A 20,748-nucleotide genomic window follows, 5' to 3' on the forward strand; every position below is an offset into this window, starting at 1 on the left:
GTGGAACTGACCTCTCAAGTTGGCCTTGGAAGTCAATGGCAAAATTTCCCAATCCAGTCGTCTGGCTAATCTGTGCTCTTGTTTTGGTTCAGCTCCAAACCTACCTGAGACGGCTGCTCGTCCAGCACGACGCAGGACACCTCCCACCCGTCACGCTCATCCAGCAGGACACAAAACACCTCCCACCCTGTCACGCTCGTACAGCAGGACACAGGACACCTCTCACCCTGTCACGCTCATCCAGCAGGACGCAGGACACCTCCCACCCTGTCACGCTACTCCAGTTGGTGAAATTAACCTTCCCATCCAGACTGAAGCTTTGACATTTACACCTCATTCATTACTGATGGCTTCATGGTCTCATGGGTTCAGATCAAACCGAGACATTAGAGAGGATTTGCAACTCAGTAAAACATTTCTTCTGCAATTTCATAGTTTGAAATTGTCTGTCTGAATTAGTGATGTGTCGGTCGCGAACGAACCGGTTCAAAGAGCCGGCTCTTTTAAGTGAACGACGAGAGCTGGTTCCCCTCTAAGACCGAGCCGGTTCCCCTCTAACTGCGTTCACACCGAAAACGACGAAAGCGACACGGCGACCGGAAGTCATTCATTTTCAATGAGAGTGAGCGACACCCAGCGAATCAGTGAGCGAATCGAGCGACGCGAACAAGTTGAGCTCGGCTCAACTTTATGCAAATGAGCAGTGACGCGCGGCGGAGCCTACCAATCAGAAAGTATGTTTGCACCCTCCTCCGAAACCGCACCTCTGACTTTGGTTCCTACTGATTATTTGTTCCGATTGCAAAATGGAGGAGAGATTGATAGTGGCTGTCTCTGGATGTCCCGCACTTTACGATGTGTCCCTGTTATTGGTTATGATTTTTTTTTATTCCTGTTTGATCTTCGAGTCTGGGGTTAAAAGTTTAAAAATTACATAAACATTTTAGGTGTATATACTATATGTGTTTTATACACACACTATGTTTTTTACATGCACTCCTTTATAATCGTGTGTCCTGTCATCAATAGATTAAAATAAATAAATACTGCGTCCTGCTTTAAAAAACGTGATTTGCATATCTGTCACATGCTGCATGCCAGCGATGTTGGACACGCCCCCACGCGACGCGATGCTGGCGGCTCGGCGTCGCCCCCCCCCCCCCCCCCCCCAAAAAAAGAGCCATTTGGGAGCCTAAAGAGCCGACTCTTTATGAGGAGCTGAGCCAAAAGATCCGGCTCCCTAAAAAGAGCCGAAATTCCCATCACTAGTCTGAATGAAATGACCGGGCCCCCAGATTTCGAATTAACCCGCGTTTCTTCAGAGTCTCTCACCTTGGGCACTTTCTCTGCTTGTGATTGGTGACCAGCGCAGAAGACGCTTCTCTTCTCCAGCCCTCTCCTGGTGAACAGCACTGATACCAGGAGCACCACGACAGGCCCAAACACCCACGTGCAGCGGCAAGAGAACAGAAGGTGAGTTTTCGAGCAGGAATCCAAGCTATGTTTTTTCCCCTCAAAATCATCAAACTGATATAAAATATAACCTAGGTTTAGCCTCACAAGATCAGTACATAGCAGAACTGGGGTTACATAAAATATAAACGATGCATTCATTTCGTTTTCATGCACCGAGTGACCTGTGATCTACAGACGGTAAGTAAGATCACGCGACTACAGCACCATGTAATATGAACAACTAGCGCCTTTCAGACCACCGTGGGCGGAACCACACATTTGAGTTGATCAGCAATAAAACGTTCCCTCATTCCCAATGCGTGATCGGAGCTGCGAGCAGAAATGCTGTGTGAAAGAGCACGCAGTTGTACTGAGACATAACTCTTGTAGATTTTTATTTGAGAAATGTTCCCTTTAAACTACACACAGTGACGGCAAGCAAAGTAGGACAAAGATAATCTGCTCTAGCTTATACATTGAATGTACGTCACGTAGAAGAGGATGGATATCATTTAACAAATCCAATGTTGTTTATTCAAATATCTCAACAATATGCCCTTAATTAAACGATAGCTGCCAGTACTTGAATGCTTTCACACTTCATGTACAACCGTAGACCAGTTTTTAAAAGTATGGAGATCAGTTCATAGACTTGTATACGAATAGCATACATGAATAATGTTTCTAAGCACAGGATGGATTTACTCCCACCAAGTTCCATGCAGTGAGCACATACGTCTGAACGGAAACGTTTCTGGCATGCATGTTATTGTAGGCTCATCGTTGGCGAGCCCGTTTGGATGTTCAACATTAGATCGATATTCCATTACATTCAACTTGACATACTGTAAACTTACACTAATTTGAGTTTCTATACACGATTATTACATTCTGAAAGTGAGACAATGTGAGTGAATAAACATATGGGCCTATTGCTAATATGCTCCACCATCATCCACTAGATGACAGACTAAATAAATAAATAAATAGCTATACAATACAACGGACATGCATGAAAAACCTTAGAAAAGCCACGCCACGCTCCATACAAAATAGAACCTTGTAATAAAAATAGAATTTGGCAGAAAAACATCAAACCGGTACCTAATGCCTTTCTCATGGATATATTACGAAAAAATGGTAAGAGGTTCTGTCTGCTATTCTGCCACCAGAACTTAAGAGCATGTTTTGTTCTCATGGAAACGTGTTTGGTACTAAAAACAGCTGGAGAACAGCACGGCCCTGAGTCTGGAGCTAAGCTCTCTTGACTCAACCATTTTACCAGTAGGCCTATATGAAACTTTAAAACTTTAAAAGTCCAGTTTTGCGTAATATAAGCCATACACATTCCTGTTCTGACCATAGGCTATGGTTCTGACACGTCATTTTGTCGCTCAATAAACACGTGTATAGCAGTGAGGGAGCACACAGTGACGTAGAATGAGTGCAGAAACCACACACACATACACACACAGCACCAGGATTGCATTTGAACTTGTGAAAAACCTCTTGTCTTAAAAATTAAAATACATTTAATTCCTCTGTAAATGAACCGAAAGTGGGTGAGGTCTGAAGTTCAAAGCTCCAGAACACCCGTATGTCTTTTGGTGTATGGTGCTTAAAACACCCAGCCAACAGGCACCCACTGGGGGGCGCCATTCAGCTTTTTCATGGAGGCTTTGAGGCTGCGATACGTCTCGTCCAGGCTTTGGTTTACAATGATGAGGTCAAAGTAGTGTCCATATGTTCTCTTAATCCTGGAACTCTCTTCCACGGTCCTTTTCAGCTCAGTGTCCTGCGAAAAAAGGAAGGTTGTCAGTGCTTTGGTGCCCCCTTCAGGACCGACACGGTTTTTATTTTTGCTTGTTATATTGCATGGGAAAGCTCTGTGTGATTCACTATTGGCTTTAGTTAAAGTTGCCAGCACGCTGCGAAGTAAGGACAGGAAGATGCTAGCAACTCATGTGTTCATTTTACAGTAAGCGCACACACACACACACACACACACACACTGTCCTCCTGATAAATGTACAATTTGCTCAAGATAAGAGCATCTTCTCGCTGGCGTGAATATCAAAGCGCCGGCCACAGGTGTGAACGGCGTCTCGCACCGTGAGCTGCGTGGAGGTCACTCCTGATTCAACGCCCGATCTGTTCATGGTCTTCAGCACCTCAAACTCAGGAGCCTCGATGAAGACCACGTAAGGCAGGAACTCCGATGTCCTCAGGACCTTCAGAGCCTAGACCACAAGCGTTGCAATTAAGAAGGTGTTCACCTAGTTCACCACATCGCGGTGTTTGTTGCTGTTCGTGGGGTGGACGCTCTCACCTGTGGGTTGACGTCCAGTATGCAGATGCGGCCCGCCTCCACCACCTCGTGGATGGAGTCGATCTTGGTGCCGTACAGGTTGCCGTCATACTCTCCGTGCTCCAGGTAGCGCCCTGCTTTCACGTCAGCCTCCATTTTGCTCCTGGATGTGAAGGCGTACATTGTAGTATCCTTCTCACCTGCCTTCGCCTTCCTCGAAGTGTCTGAAGCGTTACACAGTCAAATCATCATTAAACATTACTAGGGATAGGCAATTTGATGATATGTTATCAGTATTGTGATTAATTATGTCACAAAATGATTTTTCTAGCATACATGTGGGTACTGTAAGTACATATGAAGTAATAATGTCCCTGGTAAAAATGCAGACTGTATTTTAACAGTAAAAAATTATCCAAGAAATATATGTATATCATAAAATGTTTGGCACATCTAATCCTAACCGTAACTAATCATTAGTGCTAATCACGTCTGAACACCACCTCCATTAAAGACCTTTCTGTAAACAGGTCACTGCAGGCCTGATTCCTGTACACTGTCCCCACACCGTAAACAGCCTGTGAGTGTGTGAAAGCTGTAGGCTCAGTGTGGCGCTCACAGGGAATGGTCGTCCCGTAGTGCTGAGGATCAGACACCAGAAGCTTATTCTTCAGGCTGCGCCGGCCCACTCCCTGAGCACCAATCAGAACCAGCGTCTTCCTCCGGAAGGGCGGAACCCTGGCCACCTCCTCATAGATCAGCAGTTCGTGCCTGTCAAACTCTGAGGAGGATGGGAAGAGAGAGAGAATGGCGTTACGTAGGGCCAAAGGGAAAGGCCACACACACACTCTGAGCTAACACTCTCCAACAGATCCCGACACACTAGCATTTTGTTGATGTGTCCTACTTGTCAGGAAGTGCCTAGAATGTTCTGGCCTGTTCACACTTGGTTCATACTTGGCCTATCAGTTTCTTTTCTGGATTTCTAGAGCAATCTGATACCAAAAGAATAATGGTGCTTGACTCTGTGCCTTTTGTATTTCCAACATGATGATTATAGCTATTTGAGACAGTTTGAAGAAAATGGAAAAATGATGGGAAAACAAACCTGCATTTTTGGTTGTCAAATACATCATTTTCTTCTTCTTCTTGCCTCCAATGCCACTACAAAGAGTGCCTGAAACACAGCAGTGCCCCCTTCAGCTCAGCCAAGCTTATATATATTTACGCTTGGAAATGTTTGACTTTCAGTATTTTGAATGTGGTTGAAGTCTGAAATCTGTCCACGTATTTAAGCAACGGCATTTAACACTTACAAAGTCTCTTAGGAACAGCATTAACAGTTAACAAATCTCTGAATAGGACCTCATGGAAAAAAGCAGCCTGAGGCTTCTAGAGTACCCTAGCAATGGAGAATCTAGATTGCCACTAGTAATGGAGACTCCAGGGCTCTGTTCACATTACCACCCTGAAGTGACCAAAATACTATTTTAGCTTTTAGTGTGACACAAATCAGGTTTTTGCAGGGCTATGATGACACATAAATCCAATCTTTTAAAATCACTTTAGTCACTTTCATATATCCGATTTGTGTCTATGCGACTTTAATGAGAACGGGCAGATCTAATCTCATGTGGCATTTTGCCTATATGTCATCAAAACAGTAGCAGGTGCAGCAGGAAGCGACCAGCCCACACTTGCTGTCATTTGTCCACATTCTCAGTCTGATGCATAGCTGACAAACTTTGCTGTACTGCCATGCAAAACGTAAACCTGAACCATCAAAATTAGATAAATCCGATCTGAGCAAACAATTCAAATTAAACAATGTGGCTTGTAATGTGAATGCAGCCGAGTTTGCCACTGGGTGATGGAGACTAGCTACCTGCAGGGGCAAGCTCTACATCTCTCTTCACAAAGGCTTTCCTCTTCTCCTCCAGCAGCTGACTGGGGATGAGCCCGGCACTACCGCCCTCGACCCTCCGAGCCTGCAGATACACACACACACCACCTTCAACACACCCTGAACTCTGCACCAAAAACCCGAAGCATTGTGGTGTATTTCAGACTCGGCGTTGGAAATCCCTGGTGTGTGGTCATGGTCGCGCTCTGCTGTACCTGCCACCAGTTGACATCGTCCTGGTTGACAATCTGCAAAATGTCTCCCGTACAGAACTGGAGACCTGCCTCCTTGCAGGGAATGAGGTTGTCGCTGGCTGGGTCGTAATCAAAGTGGCACTTCACAAAGACCTAAGCATGGAGATGGTCCAGCATTAACCAAGATCATGCTTCACTTACATGGATTTCTCACATATTTGGCTTAAAGTCAGTTTGTCATTTTTGATAGTCCTGTTCAGATTGCATGCCAGTTTGCTTGTTTGTTTTTTGTTGCATCAGAGTTGATGTATATGTATAATTAATTGTGCTGTCATAATGTTTATAAAATCTTCATTTTAAGGGGGCCTGAACTATTTCATAGTCTATGGCTTCAAACAGCCTTGATCAGGCCCTGATGATACGGCTGGGCCACTTGTACATTTTGTTCATGCCTAAGAGAAAATTGCGAGAAATAAATGGGAGGAGAGATGCTATTCATGGCAGATGATAGACTGAGTCATCCAATCCTGTTTTCTAAGTGTCCTAAATGTGGAATTGCTGGGTCTGTTGCCCAGAGATGCATCTGCAGCTGTTTCTGAGGTCTGGAGGCAAACGTGCATGGGAATGCAGCCATTGACGTATGCCGCGGTCACTAGGGTTACGGGTGATGCGGTGAAGCTTCTCCCAGTCCACACCGGCCCAGACACCCATCAGGAGTGCAACACCTGGGCCGTCACTATGACAACCACGTAAGGAGCAGGAAGCCAGTTATATGCGCCTCCGTGCGCCGCTTGTTCTAAAGTGTCGCCAGCCCAGGAGCCTCGAACAGAACCCAGACACCTCGCGGCGCCAGACCGACACGCGTACACTTCCAGACCGGAAACAAGTCGTCTGCCCAGCCTGTTGGCATTTGGCTTGATGGGTTTGCATGATTGGAGTTCTTCACCCTGTAATTATGAATCTGTGAACGGATCCCGTGCGAATGAAGCCCGGGGGAAGGGTGCAGATTCACAGTCATCAGCATGTGAAATCCCTAATTTTGCCCTTCAAAGACCATCACCACTAATGCATTACAAGTGACGTCGTATGTGCTGATAGTAATTCAGCCTGTTTATTTAGTGAACTCCCCTTCCTACACTGTTCTAGAATGACATCAGTAAAACGCAGCACCTGTAGTGCACTGATTCCCAAATTCTGGGTTTCCTAAGACATTAGTGAAATCATTGCCAAACTATTAGCATGTTCTATGTCGCAGTTTCATTCCAGACAGTTCGAAACTAGGACTGTCATTTATAACGTAGCACTGACAGAGTCGACTGTGCCACAGACTCTTAAAGGGTTTTTAAAAGTCCACAATGAACACAAAGGTGTTATCAGAGGCTCCTGTGTGTGTGCAGTACTTGTCGGGGAGGCTGGGGCTCCTGGTAGCTGGGGAGAACCTTGAGCACCACACTTCCACTGGCCTCCTGCAGCACCTCCTGCAGCACCCGAGGGTCGTCGCCCACGTCTTTGCCGTTCACCTCCTTTATGATGTCACCCACGTGGAGGAGGCCCTGCTGGTCAATCATCCCGCCGTGCAGGATACGCGCGATCACTAGCTCTCCGTTCTCCACCCGGAAAGTGACACCCTGTCAAGGAGCCCACACGTATCGTCAGTGCTAGGCTGACCACGCCACCTACTGGAGGCACCATGGAGACCTCAGGTAGTATAGATGTTGAGACAGACCGCCAGCCCTACCAGGTGTTCTCCGGCCACTTTGCGAATGCCCACCATGCGCACAGCGTCTGCAGGCACAGGTGGGAGCGCCACGGTCGCCTCCCTAAAAGGCCCTGGGCTAGGGGGCGGAGTCTCGCACGTCTGAGAAGCCACAGAGTCATGGGTCTCCAGAAGAGACTGTGAACCAATCATTCAGGACAGAAATGAAATAACACCATAACGTAATATGATGTGGTTGTGAAGTGCAGGTGGGTAGTTGTGCGACCGGTCAGTGGGGCGGCTCACACAAGCCGGGACTCGCACCTGGAAGTGGGGCTGGTTGAGGATGCGCGAGAGCTCTGCGGCTGTGTTGCTGCGGTGGCTGATTGGACTCAGCTCCCTCAGGATGTCTTGCACCAGCTCCAAATTATTATCCCTCACGGCCTCTAGGCGAGGTTCCTCCGGGCTCTCGGCACTCTGGCACAACAATCACAGGGTGGTGTCTTCAGAAACAATCATTCTACAACATTCAGATGCTTGGAGGTAGCTTTAGAATGCTACAATAAAAGCTAACTGTTAAAAAAAGATGTCGGGGCTACCTTAAAAAGTTTGAGTTAATTGAGTTATCATCTTCTACCTTGTACCCTGTGCTGCCTGTGCTCTGGCTTACCATGACCCTGAACTGGACTAAACAGTTTGAAAGATGAATGAATGAATGAATGAATGACTTAACATATTGTTAATCTGTAACTCAATATTTCATTATATTTAAGATATTTCAAGATATTTATTAAGTATGATATTTAATCATGATACTTGGTTAACTCAAAATTTTAAGGTGGTCCAACATGTGTGTGTACATGTGTGCGTGTGTTTGTTTTGAGGTTGTATGGTTCAGCAGTCTCACCACTGGACTTTCCATGATGCCCTTGAGGAAGATGAGATCGAGATCATTTGCAGTGGTGGAGCTGGTGCTGTTGCTGAGTGTGTCCAGAACCTGCGAGACAGCTAGAGAGAGACAGTGAGAAAAGAAAGAGAGAGTAAAAGGATGAGAGTGAGTGATACAGAAAGTGAAAAATAGTGTGAGCGAATAAGAAGAATGGGGAGAGGGAGATTAAAGAGAGAGAGAAGACAAAAAAAAAAAACGTTTAAGCACATGTACTCTTCCACTGACTTTGACAGTGTGCAATGTATGAAGTCCTAAGCCACAAGAGACTGTACAACCCAATTCAAAAATGACGACAAGCTTCAATAACAACCACCCCCCATCTCATTATCTGATATTAGCTCCTTAATGTTTATGCATGAAACTCTTTCATTATTTAGCACAGATGAGGCAAAACATTCGTCCCTGTGAAAGGTTTAATGAGGGAATCTGTTCCAGCAACTCACAAATCCTTTGACACAAATGCAAAAGGACAAAATCAATTTTCTCTACTACAGAAAAGGATCGGAGGCATATGTGCTCTGGCACTTGTACAGCTGTTATGGGTGAACAATATTTTTTTATGTTAAAGGAAAGCAGTTCAATCTAAAGTTGTTGCAGGATTTAATCTTTGACCAGATCTTGTACTACGTCTTGAAGGTTTCACAAAAGGCAAGAGGGATATTAGAGCCTCAAATCACAGGAGAACCCAAATCATGGAAGGATTTCAGGGAGTCAGGTTCATTTTCACCCTTGGTACAATTTGTTTAGGCATGAAAACAGTAATTGCACTTGGATACGAACCAAAACTCCCCTTAAGAGGAAGTGGTCTTGGTCCGATCTCAAGCAAACTCTGAAGCAGTGCATTTGTGGTGAGGATGTGATCTGACTTCAGTATGACTATCAGGTGTACTCTGCAAGTTTCCGCTAAATGGCTGTGATAGTCAGGTCTAGCCAGGTGTAGTCAGGTCTACTCAGGTGTAGCCTAGTGTAGTCAGGTCTAGCCTAGTGTAATCCCTAGATAATTATTTAGAGCTAGGAACAAATGCCATATCTGCTGTTGCTCCATGTTAATCTGCATAGAAATATGCACCAGTCCCAAACACAGGACCTGTTCTTTCTTGCTCATGCCCCTGACAGGTCTGACCAATTAGGTGGAGAGAACGTTCTCACATGGTTTGTTGTAAATGCCTTTATTTGCACTTGGGAAACTGATCTTGACTAGAACAAATGAACTATAGGCAGGAAAATGCCCTGAGACAAGGGGAGAACTCACCAGGCTCTGTGCCAGTAGCAGCTACAGGCATGATGGCTGGTTCCCAGAACTAGAGAGAGAGAGAGAGAGATACTGATATGGTTACTTTGTGAATGAGTGTGATAAACAAAAGGAGACAGAGAAGACATGCCTGAGAGACACACCTGTGTTAGAGCCCACCAGCAGGCATTGTTACTCTGTACTATATGGGAGGGCAGGCAAGGGATGATCTAGTTCTTTACTGCTTAGTCCATTAATTAGCTCCACAGACTAAAAATCTCTGTTATGATGGGAAAAGTTGATGATTCTAGTATTGTGGTTTTCATAACGCCAACACAATATCACTCTGACTCAGGTCAGCAGACCAAGCACACAGAGAGCACAGAGATGACTCAAGCAAGCATTTAACTCAGAGAGGACAGAGATGAGTCAAGTAAGCATTTAACACAGAGATGAGTCAAGTAAGCATTTAACACAGACAGCACAGAGAAGACTCAAGCAAGCATTTAGGAGCTACCATACATGACTTTTACAGCACCTACACTACAGCCAAACTGGACATGAGATTTCTTTTTTTTGTTTGTTTTTAAAAATGGACATTAGGTGGGTTTTTTAAACCACATGTTATCGGTTTTTTTCCCTTTCTTTAAGATTACACTAAAGTGATTATGCTTATTGCATCACCCTGAATCTGCCCTACAAATGCAGGAAGTTGAAATTTTAAAGTATAAAAACATCAGAATGTGACGGTCCAACGAAGAGCCCATTTGATTTCTTCATTATTTGCAGACACTCATAGAGAGCCACAAGGGCTGAAGGACCTCATTTCACAATGAAGAACAGTATGGCCACTGCACACAGGCCTTAGCAGACACTTCTGGCTCATACATATTCATATCGCTCATACATATTCATAAGTGTGAGTCAGTAGGGCTGGAAGGGTGGGCCTGATCAGTGGGGGTGGGTTCCTGAAAGTGCATGTGTAAATGCTTAATGTGTTTAAAAATCTCAATAACTTTACACACACAAAAAGATCTATTACATTCACACATCAGATTCAAATATAGGAATTCAGTATCATCACAGCAACATTCCAGAACAAATGGCAATATCATGAAAACATATTACATTTTTTTAACACAGAGAAATTTAAATGCATGCCTCTTGGGAGATCAAAGCAATTCATAAACTCTGTCAGTAGAGTCTCAGAGAGTGTCCACAGCTTTATACACTGTGGTTTTAGCATCACACATGCACCACACGATACACTAAATTCACTGCATAGCTCCAAGCATCACATGTATCTTTACACAAAATGTATAGAAAACTAAAGTCCTCACAAAACTCCTAACAATTCAAACTCTGCAAATTTGAATCAGTTTTGGGAACAGACAGCATTCTACACAGAATATTTCTATCAATTTTTTATGACAGGGCCATTTTTACATTATATATATTCATTATTCACAAATAATTATACAATACAGTACAATCTCACTTCTAAAATGTACAGTATATGAATCTTGATTACATTTTGATCTGAAACATTTCTGTATTCAGCAATAGTTCACAACAAGGCACTCACATTCCTTCATATTGCTTTTCAATACCATGTATAATCACATTAAGTATACTGGAACAAAATGTGTGTAAATTCTGAAAACACATTTGGACTATGTTCAAAAATGCATGTTAGACAGGAAGCAGGAAGCAGAAATCTTTGATATCTAACCACCAGCTTCCAGAGTGAGTCGTATATTGTACAACATGGTGAAAACAACCCGAGTCTAAAAGAAATAAATACACCATCATATACTGTAATCCAAAAGAATAAAAGAATAGTTATCAGTGTGCACTGAGTGCATTTAATTTCAGATGTTTTAGACTTCCCCAAAAGAACAGTGGAAGGTTATGGCACAGAAGTAACTCCATAGTGTTGGCGTTATTGCCAAGTGGACTCTTTCCAGCCAGAAGTGGCTGAGGTCTGAGCAGCTGTGTGAGATCCCCAAGGAGAGCCGTGGAGGTGTGGACCTTCTCGGTCCACTCACCCAGAACACAGCCACGGTAGCCCAGCACGCGTGCATAGACAGATCTTCCCTCATCACAGTCGTTCCTGTATGCCATCTGCTCCCATGGGCTGAGATGGCCACACCCCATCTGCCCCGCCCCCCCAAACACACACACATACACACACACCCGAATGCATGCGAACACAAACAACACACACGCACGCACACACAAAGGCCCCCTCCTCCGTTCGACAACATCCCATTATTCTCTCTGAATTACCCACCGAGGCTCCCACTGAATGCTCATGAATATTCATTCTGATATGAAAAGAATAATAATTAGTTTTATTCTATTGTGTGCATTCAAGGGTGCACCAGCAGCAAAGCTCGAGCCTTTCAGACTTCGTTGTACGCTCGGACTCCAGTGGCAGAAGTCCGTTTTTATCCTATTTTCTTTTCCAGTGTATCATCTTGTTGCCCAGGCAGGACCAAAGTATCACGGGACCTCGGTCACTCAAAAAGAACCAATCGGATTCTATTTAGTTTGCGTCACCAACTGTAAGAATCTCAGAAGCTGATTTAAAGAACGATCTCTCGGGCTTCTAGAAAATGCGCGTCGGAGAGACGTGCGTATCAGGCGCTGCTCCCGAAGCTCTATTCTGCTTTGGCATGTCGATACCTTGGGCAAGACCTGGCGAGCACGACGGACTATATTTAGTCCTCCAGGCTATCATGAACATCTGTGGTGATTTATACCACAATTTGACAAACTGCAAAGAATTGAGATCTCTACTCGGCTGAACAATAACCCATTAAGATAATAATTATGTTTATTATGATAACAACAATAATAATAGTTATTATTATTAAGAATAATCACGCTCGTCGGGCATACGTTTTCTTAGTAGCAAACTGACTGCCGTCTATGAAGTTTTCTTTCTTTCTCATTACCCCTCTTGTGGTGTCGTACCTTTCTGCGAGTAAACACGAAGCTCATGAGGATGCTACCACCTATAAACACCACAGAATGCTAGAAATCCACTAATCATACGGCGCTCCATTTTACACAGCGTACAGAAGTGTCATGCGTATGTAGCCCACACACAACATGGACGGGTGCGTGTGTCGCCAATAGACTACACTATTGATACGAATCCGCATGGAAATTAATCTACACCCGACTACATTTTACAACCAGTGAAGAAACACAACAAAGGAAAACCAAAAATTCTAAACACGTTTAATGCACAGTAGCCTGAAATTATTGGTCATGTAACGACAATAACAATACAGCAGCAATAAACACAATGCAATGGGAACCATTGAAATTGTGAGAATCTACTGAAAGAGGGAGTTAAGAGAAACGCGTAGGAAAAACTCAAATATACGCAGTAATATACGGAATAAAACTAACCTCTCTTGTATCGGTGGTCGTATGGAAGTGTAGTCTTGGTGAGACCGGTTGTCTGAAGCGCTACCAAGCGTCAAATCGCGGCGGTCGTTGCGTGATGTTAAGGTAACATTGCATTGTGTGCTAGGTGGGAGCTGCCAGCCTGCAGCCTCAGAACCGTCAGCGCGCAGTCTGGAGGAGTCTGCGCTTTATCATTGTCATTTATGCTACATAACCAGATTATGCAAATGGTGCCTAATTAATACAAAAACAAAAGTTATCAACAAACATATTAGCACTAATAAACGCCAAACCTCATTATTTACGTTATTATTTTCATTATTTTCTTTGAAGCGTAAAAAACGTGGAAAAACATAAGCTACCAAAAATTCTCGCCTCGTGTGCTTTTATCTCAACTACAAATTCAAAGTGAGATTATTGGACTATTGGATTTATTTAATTTTGGGTCACGGTTAATAAATTAGAAACTAAATGCTAACAAAAATGTTTTTGTTAAAATAATCTGCTTATATCGCGTTTGTTTATACACGCCTGATTTTGTTCTTTAGGCTGGGACCCCACAGCTCATATCCTCGCGTAAGAAAGCGTAGGTTATTGTGTACATGACTGTTTACATACACGTGATTTAAGGGGATGACACCTTCCGGTTATGAATAATCAATGATATCGGACTATTCCAGAATATAGACACCAATGTATTTTGTTTGCTACAGATAAGCGTTCATGGTAATTTATCACAGAGTGTGTCCTTTGTGTACCCTTCCTTGCATTTTAAATTAGTTAAGTTCAGATAGCATGTCATCAAGGAAACTTTTAATCACAGTAATTTATATATACAAACAAAAAGAATATATAATCTGTAAGACGGTGAATTGTGAACATACATATTAATGTTCTATGTTCAGTATTAAATTATGTACAGATTTAATTAATGAGAGAAGGTCGAGTTGAGTCTTTTCTCAGGAGCAAAATGAGGATTCTGATGGAGAGACTGATGGACGGTTGTGGTCAGCTCAATCGTGGCGTTCTGCAGGCTTGCTGTGGGAGGCACAGGAGAGCGGAGTGTGTTGGGGTCACCGGCAGGCCACACACACCATTACCACATGTATGAGTCCTCGTATCTGAAAGAGACAGGAAAGGGCATTGAGCATATTCACAGTTTTAATTTTTAATACGCCACATTCACATAATCCGAAGGACCTGTATTTGGGCTTTCGTGTAGCACTCCTCCGCTAAGAAATTAACGCATGCGTACTAATGGGCTTGGTACCGAAGGTTAAGGCAAGTAAAGGAGTGTAGTGGCCTTCATTTATCAGGCCCGTAGCAAGGGGGGATCGAAGGGTTCGTTCGACCCCCCCCCCCCCCTCTCTCGCCCCCGCCCCCTCCCCCGTACACACATGCCCCTCAAGATAGGTAGGCTATTCAATTAATGAATTGTTAATCTCCGGTGAATATACAGACGAACAAATAAGGACAGCAACAACAGACTCACAACAAACTTATAACAGTGTTGCCAACTCTCACGCAATGAGCGTAAGACACACGCATTTGATCATTTCCACACGCTCACACGCCATACATCCGATTTCTCACGCTGAAAAAAAATCTAGTTTATTTATCTCCGATCTACATCTATGATTCAATGAGTTACTAGTTCACTCTGGCGCCAACCACTGGCGATCGATCGCTTTAGGCGCAGCATAGAGGAAACATATAAGACATAATCCCCCCCCCCCCCCCCCCCCCCGTCAACGTTTGACACACACACCACCCCTTTCCCCCCGCCCCTAATCAAATCTCAGTCCTAGTGATTTTGATAAGTTGGCAACCGTGCTTATAATGAATAAAATATGTCTAAATTAAAAGGTTTGAAGTGTGCTTATGAATTTAGGGGGCATTGGAGTAGAGAGCCAAATGAAGTCCACTTTTGGGGGGAAAATAACCCCCATCACAATGCTAGCTACGGGCCTGTTTATAGTTCCTTGCAGTGGCGGAAGTATGATTTTATGGCCTCAAAAATGAAATGGTTACCCCTCAACACAATATATAAAAAAATTAATTAAAATCGGTACAATTTATTCGTTGTGTTTACTTGTTTGTTTAATGTTTCAGTTAAATAGGTGCTCTTAAGGAACCCACTCACACAGATATATTTCGGGCGACTTGTCTTCAACAAAAACTACGATATACTTGAAGTCCAAATTTTGTCTCTGGCTTTTTCAGTCGACAGAACAGCCAGACCACTAGCCTCAGACTATACGGTTTTCGGAAGTAAACATCCAGTTTAGGAAGTCTGTTGAATGTATCCAACTGCACGCCCATTCCTTTTCGCTTTTTGTGCCTGAATTTACGTTATAATCTTCATAGCTACCACCAGAATACATACAGACACAGAATACATAAAGACAATGCCTCCTCTAACGTTAACTCACGCAATAAATATACATTTTATTTTAACAGTTCAAATAAGAATTTTCTCGAGCACCACTACCACGTGCATATTTTGTTATAAATACAATGGAATTAAATTCATATTTAGAGTTTCAGAGTTATAAATATTGAATGTATCGTGTTTGAACGATCAATTTAAGAACCATCTGTTTGTCTACCATGGAGGAGGCAAATTATGCATGAGATGTACGTAATTGAACGTAAGGGTGTGTAAAGCAGCGTGTGTGTTTAGCAGGCCGGTGAGCGCTATTGTTAAATTAAAGAATCCGTTAGTGAATTATAGATGCGTAGCGTACGCTTGTTAAAGCGTTTGAACGGCTTCTAATTTACTAGCTTGGCTGTGTTTCCTGTGGTTCTGAAATCTAATGCAATAGGTTCTTAAATGTCAAGGACTCTCGGCTATTCATTGTGCATCAGGCTCCCCAAACTCCCTCATTGATGGGTGGAGAGAACGGAAGGCTCCATCTGGCCCGTGTTTTCCTTACAGGTGTGAAAAATTCATGAGACAGAGCTCCTCTCTCTCTCTCTCTCTCTCTCTCTCTCTCCCTCTCTCTCCCTCTCCCTCTCTCTCTCTCTCTCTCTCTCTCTCTCTCTCTCCCCCCTACTGCCCTGCTCAGCTCACCTTGCATGTTTGCCACATGAGAAATAGCTCTGGGCTTTGGGCAGGTGCTGCTTCGAGTCTCCATTCCAGAGTCACTCCCTCATGCATGTTGCATTCATTAGGTCTATAAGTAACCTTTATTTGTAACCTCTATCTTAGAAAGATAATTATTCTGAGAACAAATACAGCTATGCTAGCAGGTTGTGTTAAGCATGTGTCTCATGGGCTCACCTTGATCTCTGGTTGTGCTCATTACTCTCACCGAACAGCAGGTCAGCTATTCCTCCCTCTGGAGTGGACCTCTTCCCATACCTGACACGGGCAAAACATAGCACGGGTACAGAGAGCTGTCAAGCCCATATCTTCATCAAAAAGGCAGAAATAGAAGAAAAATAATCTTCCTCCCCTAAACCATGACTACAAAAACATAAACCTTGAATGGTGCTCTTTCTTCACCAATGGAACTGCATGAAAGGATTAGGGTTGTGCATTACTATCTAATGGATCTTATACGTGTTAGTGTGATGAACCCTGACTATGTTGCTGAGAGAATAATCTTGAGAAACCTGACATCAACAACACCGATGGGACAGGAAAAAAATGTATTGTTCTAAAGATGTGTAGAACATGTCTCTGCCAGAGAGCTTGGAAAGGATGTGAGGAAAGCACTAAGCCACATAGGGACAGGTGGAAGGTGCAGTCTTCATCGTAACCATCATCATTATTCTCATAAAGACTGATGTTAGAGAAGAACAACTGAATACACAAGTCAATCTAAAACAATAGAGGAATATTAGAATCATTCCACATTGAGGCTGAAAGTAGCCTAAATGCAAGGGATCTGACATTAAAGGTTCCTTCCATAAAGCACATTTATCCTCCAAACCCCCCTGAACAGACGCCTGCCGGCAGCCTCGGTAAGTTGGAGCAATCGCCCGTGAAGCCAGGGTCCGGTTAACTCATCTATCTGTCCATACGTTTTAGAACAAGAGCAAATAATAACTTCGTACTCTTTTTTTTATGAAATCGGCAGTTTGGATCAGCATTCTGACGTATGTGACCACGCCCACTGCTGAGCTGGCCAATCAGCATTCAGTCTTGATTATGACTAGTTCTGTTTCTCTCTGTGGGGCTCATATACAAACAGTAGTTCAGTGATCGTGTACTTAATTTTGCAGTTATATGCACCGTTTTCTTTAAAACGATGTCTACTGAATTCTGAACTCAACTATGGTGCCTATATTTGGACCTTTTTTGGTAGTTTTTTCCCTATATATCGTATGTTACTATTTGCCTTTTTTTTCTTGCGTAAGACTTCTAACGTCTGGCAGTCTTTCTGGTTGTAGAATAAACTTTCTTACTCATTTGCATATCCCTCCTCACTGTCCGTTCACACGCCGCAGCCGAGACCTGCAATTGGACGCGGATGTTTAACTCATTTTACTAGCAGTGCAGTAGGTGTCCTATCTTGTTCGTCTCCATTTTGTGAGTTAATACTCTGAGTTGAAGTGGGATTTTTCTTTCCCTAGACGTGAGCTGGCTCGTGAGATGCTGGACGGCGGGCCGGATATGTTAATCTTATTTAATATAGGAGCTCTCTCTTTCAAATGTCAAGCACCTATTCGGAATCATAAATGTGTATATAAACCTTAACGGCAACGCAGGAAGGGCCACGTGAATCTATAACGCTATAATGCGCTTTGGATTGGATTTTGGACCACTTAAGGGTGCATCTCCTCGGCGTTTATCAGCTTAATACCCGAAAAAGAGAGCCATCAGCCATTCAAGAATGGCCAATAATAATCTTGTTGGCTCCAGCTACAGAGCTGAAGTATACTGTTTATTCGCTACGGCATGTGATAGAGTATCAAAGACTGCGCTCGGGACTAGCGCCAGAGTGATGGGACTACCGTCTTCAGTGATGCATGCGAGAGGCTGGCAGGCGCGCGTACCTGCAGGCAGGCACCTTTTTGAACAGACGGAACGAAGCTTTTTGACGACGCACGGTGCATTGCTCTCACCTCTGTCTCGTGATGAGATTGATGTAATGTCTTAGGGCTGTGTAGTATTTGGCCATCTCTTCTGGGGCTGCGTCATCCCCTGGATTCTCTGGCTTTGGCGGATAAGCGTCAACGAAAGTGCCGAGATACAGCAGTACGCACAACAGCACAGCGGCGACAACACTCCACGACTTCAAAATGATGGTCATCTGTTAACGGAAAAAATACAGGAAGTTCTCAAAATGTTCTCAAAATGAAGACAACTGGGAAAATACTACTTTTAATAGTTTGGTCTAATCTAATGTAGTTTAGGCGAGTTTTTAAGTCAAACTCTGCAGTACCACAACCAAACTAATTCCCTTCATCTTTTTCTTCTTCATCATCAGAAGCGGAATTATCAGCACTTACCTACGCGACGAGAATCTTGAAACCGTTCCGATTTCATTATAGGCTATAGTTAAACTTCTACAAAGCCACACTCATATTCATAATAAATATCTACGTGCAAGTTTACATTGAGAAGGGTACACTAGGAATGCTAAACTTATTTGTTACCTGCTGGTCGCAATACGTATACGAGTTTCTGGTCATCCGCGGAATGTCAAACCACTAACTGCGATTCTAGGTGAGTTATTCTGTAGGCTATTTGCCGTTGTATTCAGAGGAAACTTAGATTTGTTTATTACGCGTGCCGAAGAAATAGTTGCTGTCCGTGGTCCTGATTGGACTAAAAACATGAATGCAAAATGTTCGCTATGTTCACACAAAAATTTCGAAAGATTAGAATGTCGGTGCGTCAAGAATAGCACTGGTGTCAGTTCAGCATATAAGCCACAGGTATTCCATGAATGCGTTTGATTATGTCTAACCTGCACTATGTGCCAAATCTGTACTGTCTTTGAGGAATAATAGAAAAGGTGAGGAAGGAAGCATTAAAGAAACTACCAACAAATACAAAGTATACATGCTCTGTAAGAGGCAACTCACTTACTTTTAGTAATGTCAGTGCTGAGATAATGCCGATTCGATTATAACACCGGATGCTCTGTTGCTTTTGCGAAGGTCCTTTAATGAGTTGTCTTCTAATCGCAGATCTGTCTTATCTTACCTGCAACTCCCACGATTTATATACAGTACTCTCTGTCGAACTGCGTAAAAAGGGGAGGGGAGGGGTTTAGGGGTATGGGAGGGGGTTGGCCCACACACCCATCAGCACGTCACACGAAATTATGAACACATTATTAAAACGGCCCACCCAACGGGCTTTTTTGTATTCCTTGACGAGCTTCCGCAAACCTCTTTTGTTACAAGTTGCACGTAGGATTCATTCCCAATAACGCTTATTTAAACATCAGACAAATTATTTCTCATATATCATATGATCTGATAATAGATTTTTTTAATTTCAACTCTATCTTCATAATTGTTACTCAGGTTTATTTTATCTCACAAGTACAAGCCGTCCGTCACATAATATGGAAATAAAATGTTAAACATATCAACTTGTCAGATGTTTTGCACTATGTAGCTGGAAGGATGTGAGGATACGAGTAATTACCGGCGACCGCGTGCTAAGAGCCACCTACAATAACTATCGAACAACACCAGATGACGCTGCAGACAAGTGACTTTTCGAGCGCGCTTGTGAGTGCAGCAATAAAGTTATTATAAAGGCTTATGAACTTCGCCTGTGAACTTCGTGACCAACGTACCGTATCTAGATGACGCACAGGATGGAAGCGAATACGAAAGAATACGCCCACCCTCCACAGCCGTTTTTTAAATCTCGCTACACTGCAAATATTTCACTTATCAACGTTTTAATTATCGTATTTATGCACATGCGCATATTTGCGGTTCCATATCAAGCTTTTCGGAATATATTTTCTGGTTTTGAAGAGTACACTTTTGCAAGAGGGCACGCATATGGCATCTGAATTGGGCAATCTCGAGTATGTTAAATCAGAGGAGTCTTATAGTGATTACCGGGTTATTTTAAATTATCCTAACATATATCTTCCCGCAGCCCTACAGAAGTACCTTGTCAAAGTGTAGTAGTTTTATTAACACTGTATATTAAGGTATTTCATAAGTATGTATGTAAGTATTTAGAGAATGAGACCATATTAGTCAAGAATGGAGGGTGTTCTCAAAGAGATATGTTTATATTTGTGTAAGATATATGAAGTGTTATACTGACGGCTGGGACGTTCCTTTAAGACTTATAAGCTCGTGACATTTCTATTATCCAAGGGCCCATTCCATGCCAATGACGTTCTTACTGCTGTAGGCTATCATTACTCTATTAATAGAGAAACGTACGCGCTCTAAGCTTTCGTAACATTTCCTAAGAATGTGTGGCTTTTGCCTTAACATCAACACGAAAGTAAAAACATAAAGTTGATTTTACACTATGTATTAGTGTAACAGCCTATGTTTAGTTGTTGGGAATTTGTTAATCGGCTTTTAGTGTGGGACAGGCATATTGATATGCCATGTGGTGACGCGAAATAGCTATACGATACGTTGTGATACGTTAG

The 20,748-nt window shown here is 43.2% G+C and overlaps 2 protein-coding genes and 1 long non-coding RNA gene across 3 annotated transcripts; 1 reads left to right on the top strand and 2 right to left on the bottom strand.

The window, feature by feature from the left end:
• The first annotated feature begins 1,238 nt into the window (after nt 1-1,238).
• LOC143508308 (uncharacterized) lies at nt 1,239-6,356 on the top strand. Its single transcript, XR_013129314.1, has 3 exons — nt 1,239-1,473; nt 5,704-5,851; nt 5,937-6,356. It is a non-coding gene; the product is annotated as an uncharacterized LOC143508308 (long non-coding RNA).
• Nucleotides 1,843-13,817, bottom strand: mpp2a (MAGUK p55 scaffold protein 2a). The gene is made up of 13 exons (XM_076996733.1): nt 13,160-13,817; nt 9,758-9,806; nt 8,464-8,564; nt 7,881-8,033; nt 7,599-7,754; nt 7,261-7,488; nt 5,882-6,013; nt 5,649-5,751; nt 4,872-4,940; nt 4,383-4,544; nt 3,785-3,987; nt 3,567-3,695; nt 1,843-3,250 (listed from the first exon to the last, which is right to left on the bottom strand). Exons 2-13 carry the CDS (start codon nt 9,786-9,788, stop codon nt 3,074-3,076), a joined length of 1,644 nt encoding a protein of 547 aa, XP_076852848.1. The 5' UTR covers nt 9,789-9,806; nt 13,160-13,817; the 3' UTR covers nt 1,843-3,073.
• A 137-nt stretch (nt 13,818-13,954) lies between these two features.
• Nucleotides 13,955-19,329, bottom strand: pyya (peptide YYa). The gene is made up of 4 exons (XM_076996740.1): nt 19,200-19,329; nt 18,230-18,417; nt 16,440-16,520; nt 13,955-14,277 (listed from the first exon to the last, which is right to left on the bottom strand). The coding sequence occupies exons 2-4, from the start codon at nt 18,415-18,417 to the stop codon at nt 14,253-14,255; spliced, it is 294 nt and encodes a 97-aa protein (XP_076852855.1). The 5' UTR covers nt 19,200-19,329; the 3' UTR covers nt 13,955-14,252.
• Between the last annotated feature and the right edge of the window lie 1,419 nt (nt 19,330-20,748).

The sequence above is a fragment of the Brachyhypopomus gauderio genome, chromosome 2, assembly GCF_052324685.1.
Source record: "Brachyhypopomus gauderio isolate BG-103 chromosome 2, BGAUD_0.2, whole genome shotgun sequence".
NCBI lineage: Eukaryota > Metazoa > Chordata > Actinopteri > Gymnotiformes > Hypopomidae > Brachyhypopomus > Brachyhypopomus gauderio.

Excerpts from the sequence above, each read along its gene's own strand:
- mpp2a (XM_076996733.1), bottom strand. The coding sequence starts at position 9,788 with ATGCCTGTAGCTGCTACTGGCACAGAGCCTG. Across the intron at positions 8,565-9,757 it reads TGCTACTGGCACAGAGCCTG|CTGTCTCGCAGGTTCTGGAC; the intron begins GTGAGTTCTCCC and ends GTCTCTCTCTAG. Across the intron at positions 3,696-3,784 it reads TACTGGACGTCAACCCACAG|GCTCTGAAGGTCCTGAGGAC; the intron begins GTGAGAGCGTCC and ends CTTGTGGTCTAG.
- pyya (XM_076996740.1), bottom strand. The coding sequence starts at position 18,417 with ATGACCATCATTTTGAAGTCGTGGAGTGTTGTCGCCGCTGTGCTGTTG. Across the intron at positions 16,521-18,229 it reads AATCTCATCACGAGACAGAG|GTATGGGAAGAGGTCCACTC; the intron begins GTGAGAGCAATG and ends TGCCCGTGTCAG. Across the intron at positions 14,278-16,439 it reads GAGCACAACCAGAGATCAAG|ATACGAGGACTCATACATGT; the intron begins GTGAGCCCATGA and ends TGTCTCTTTCAG.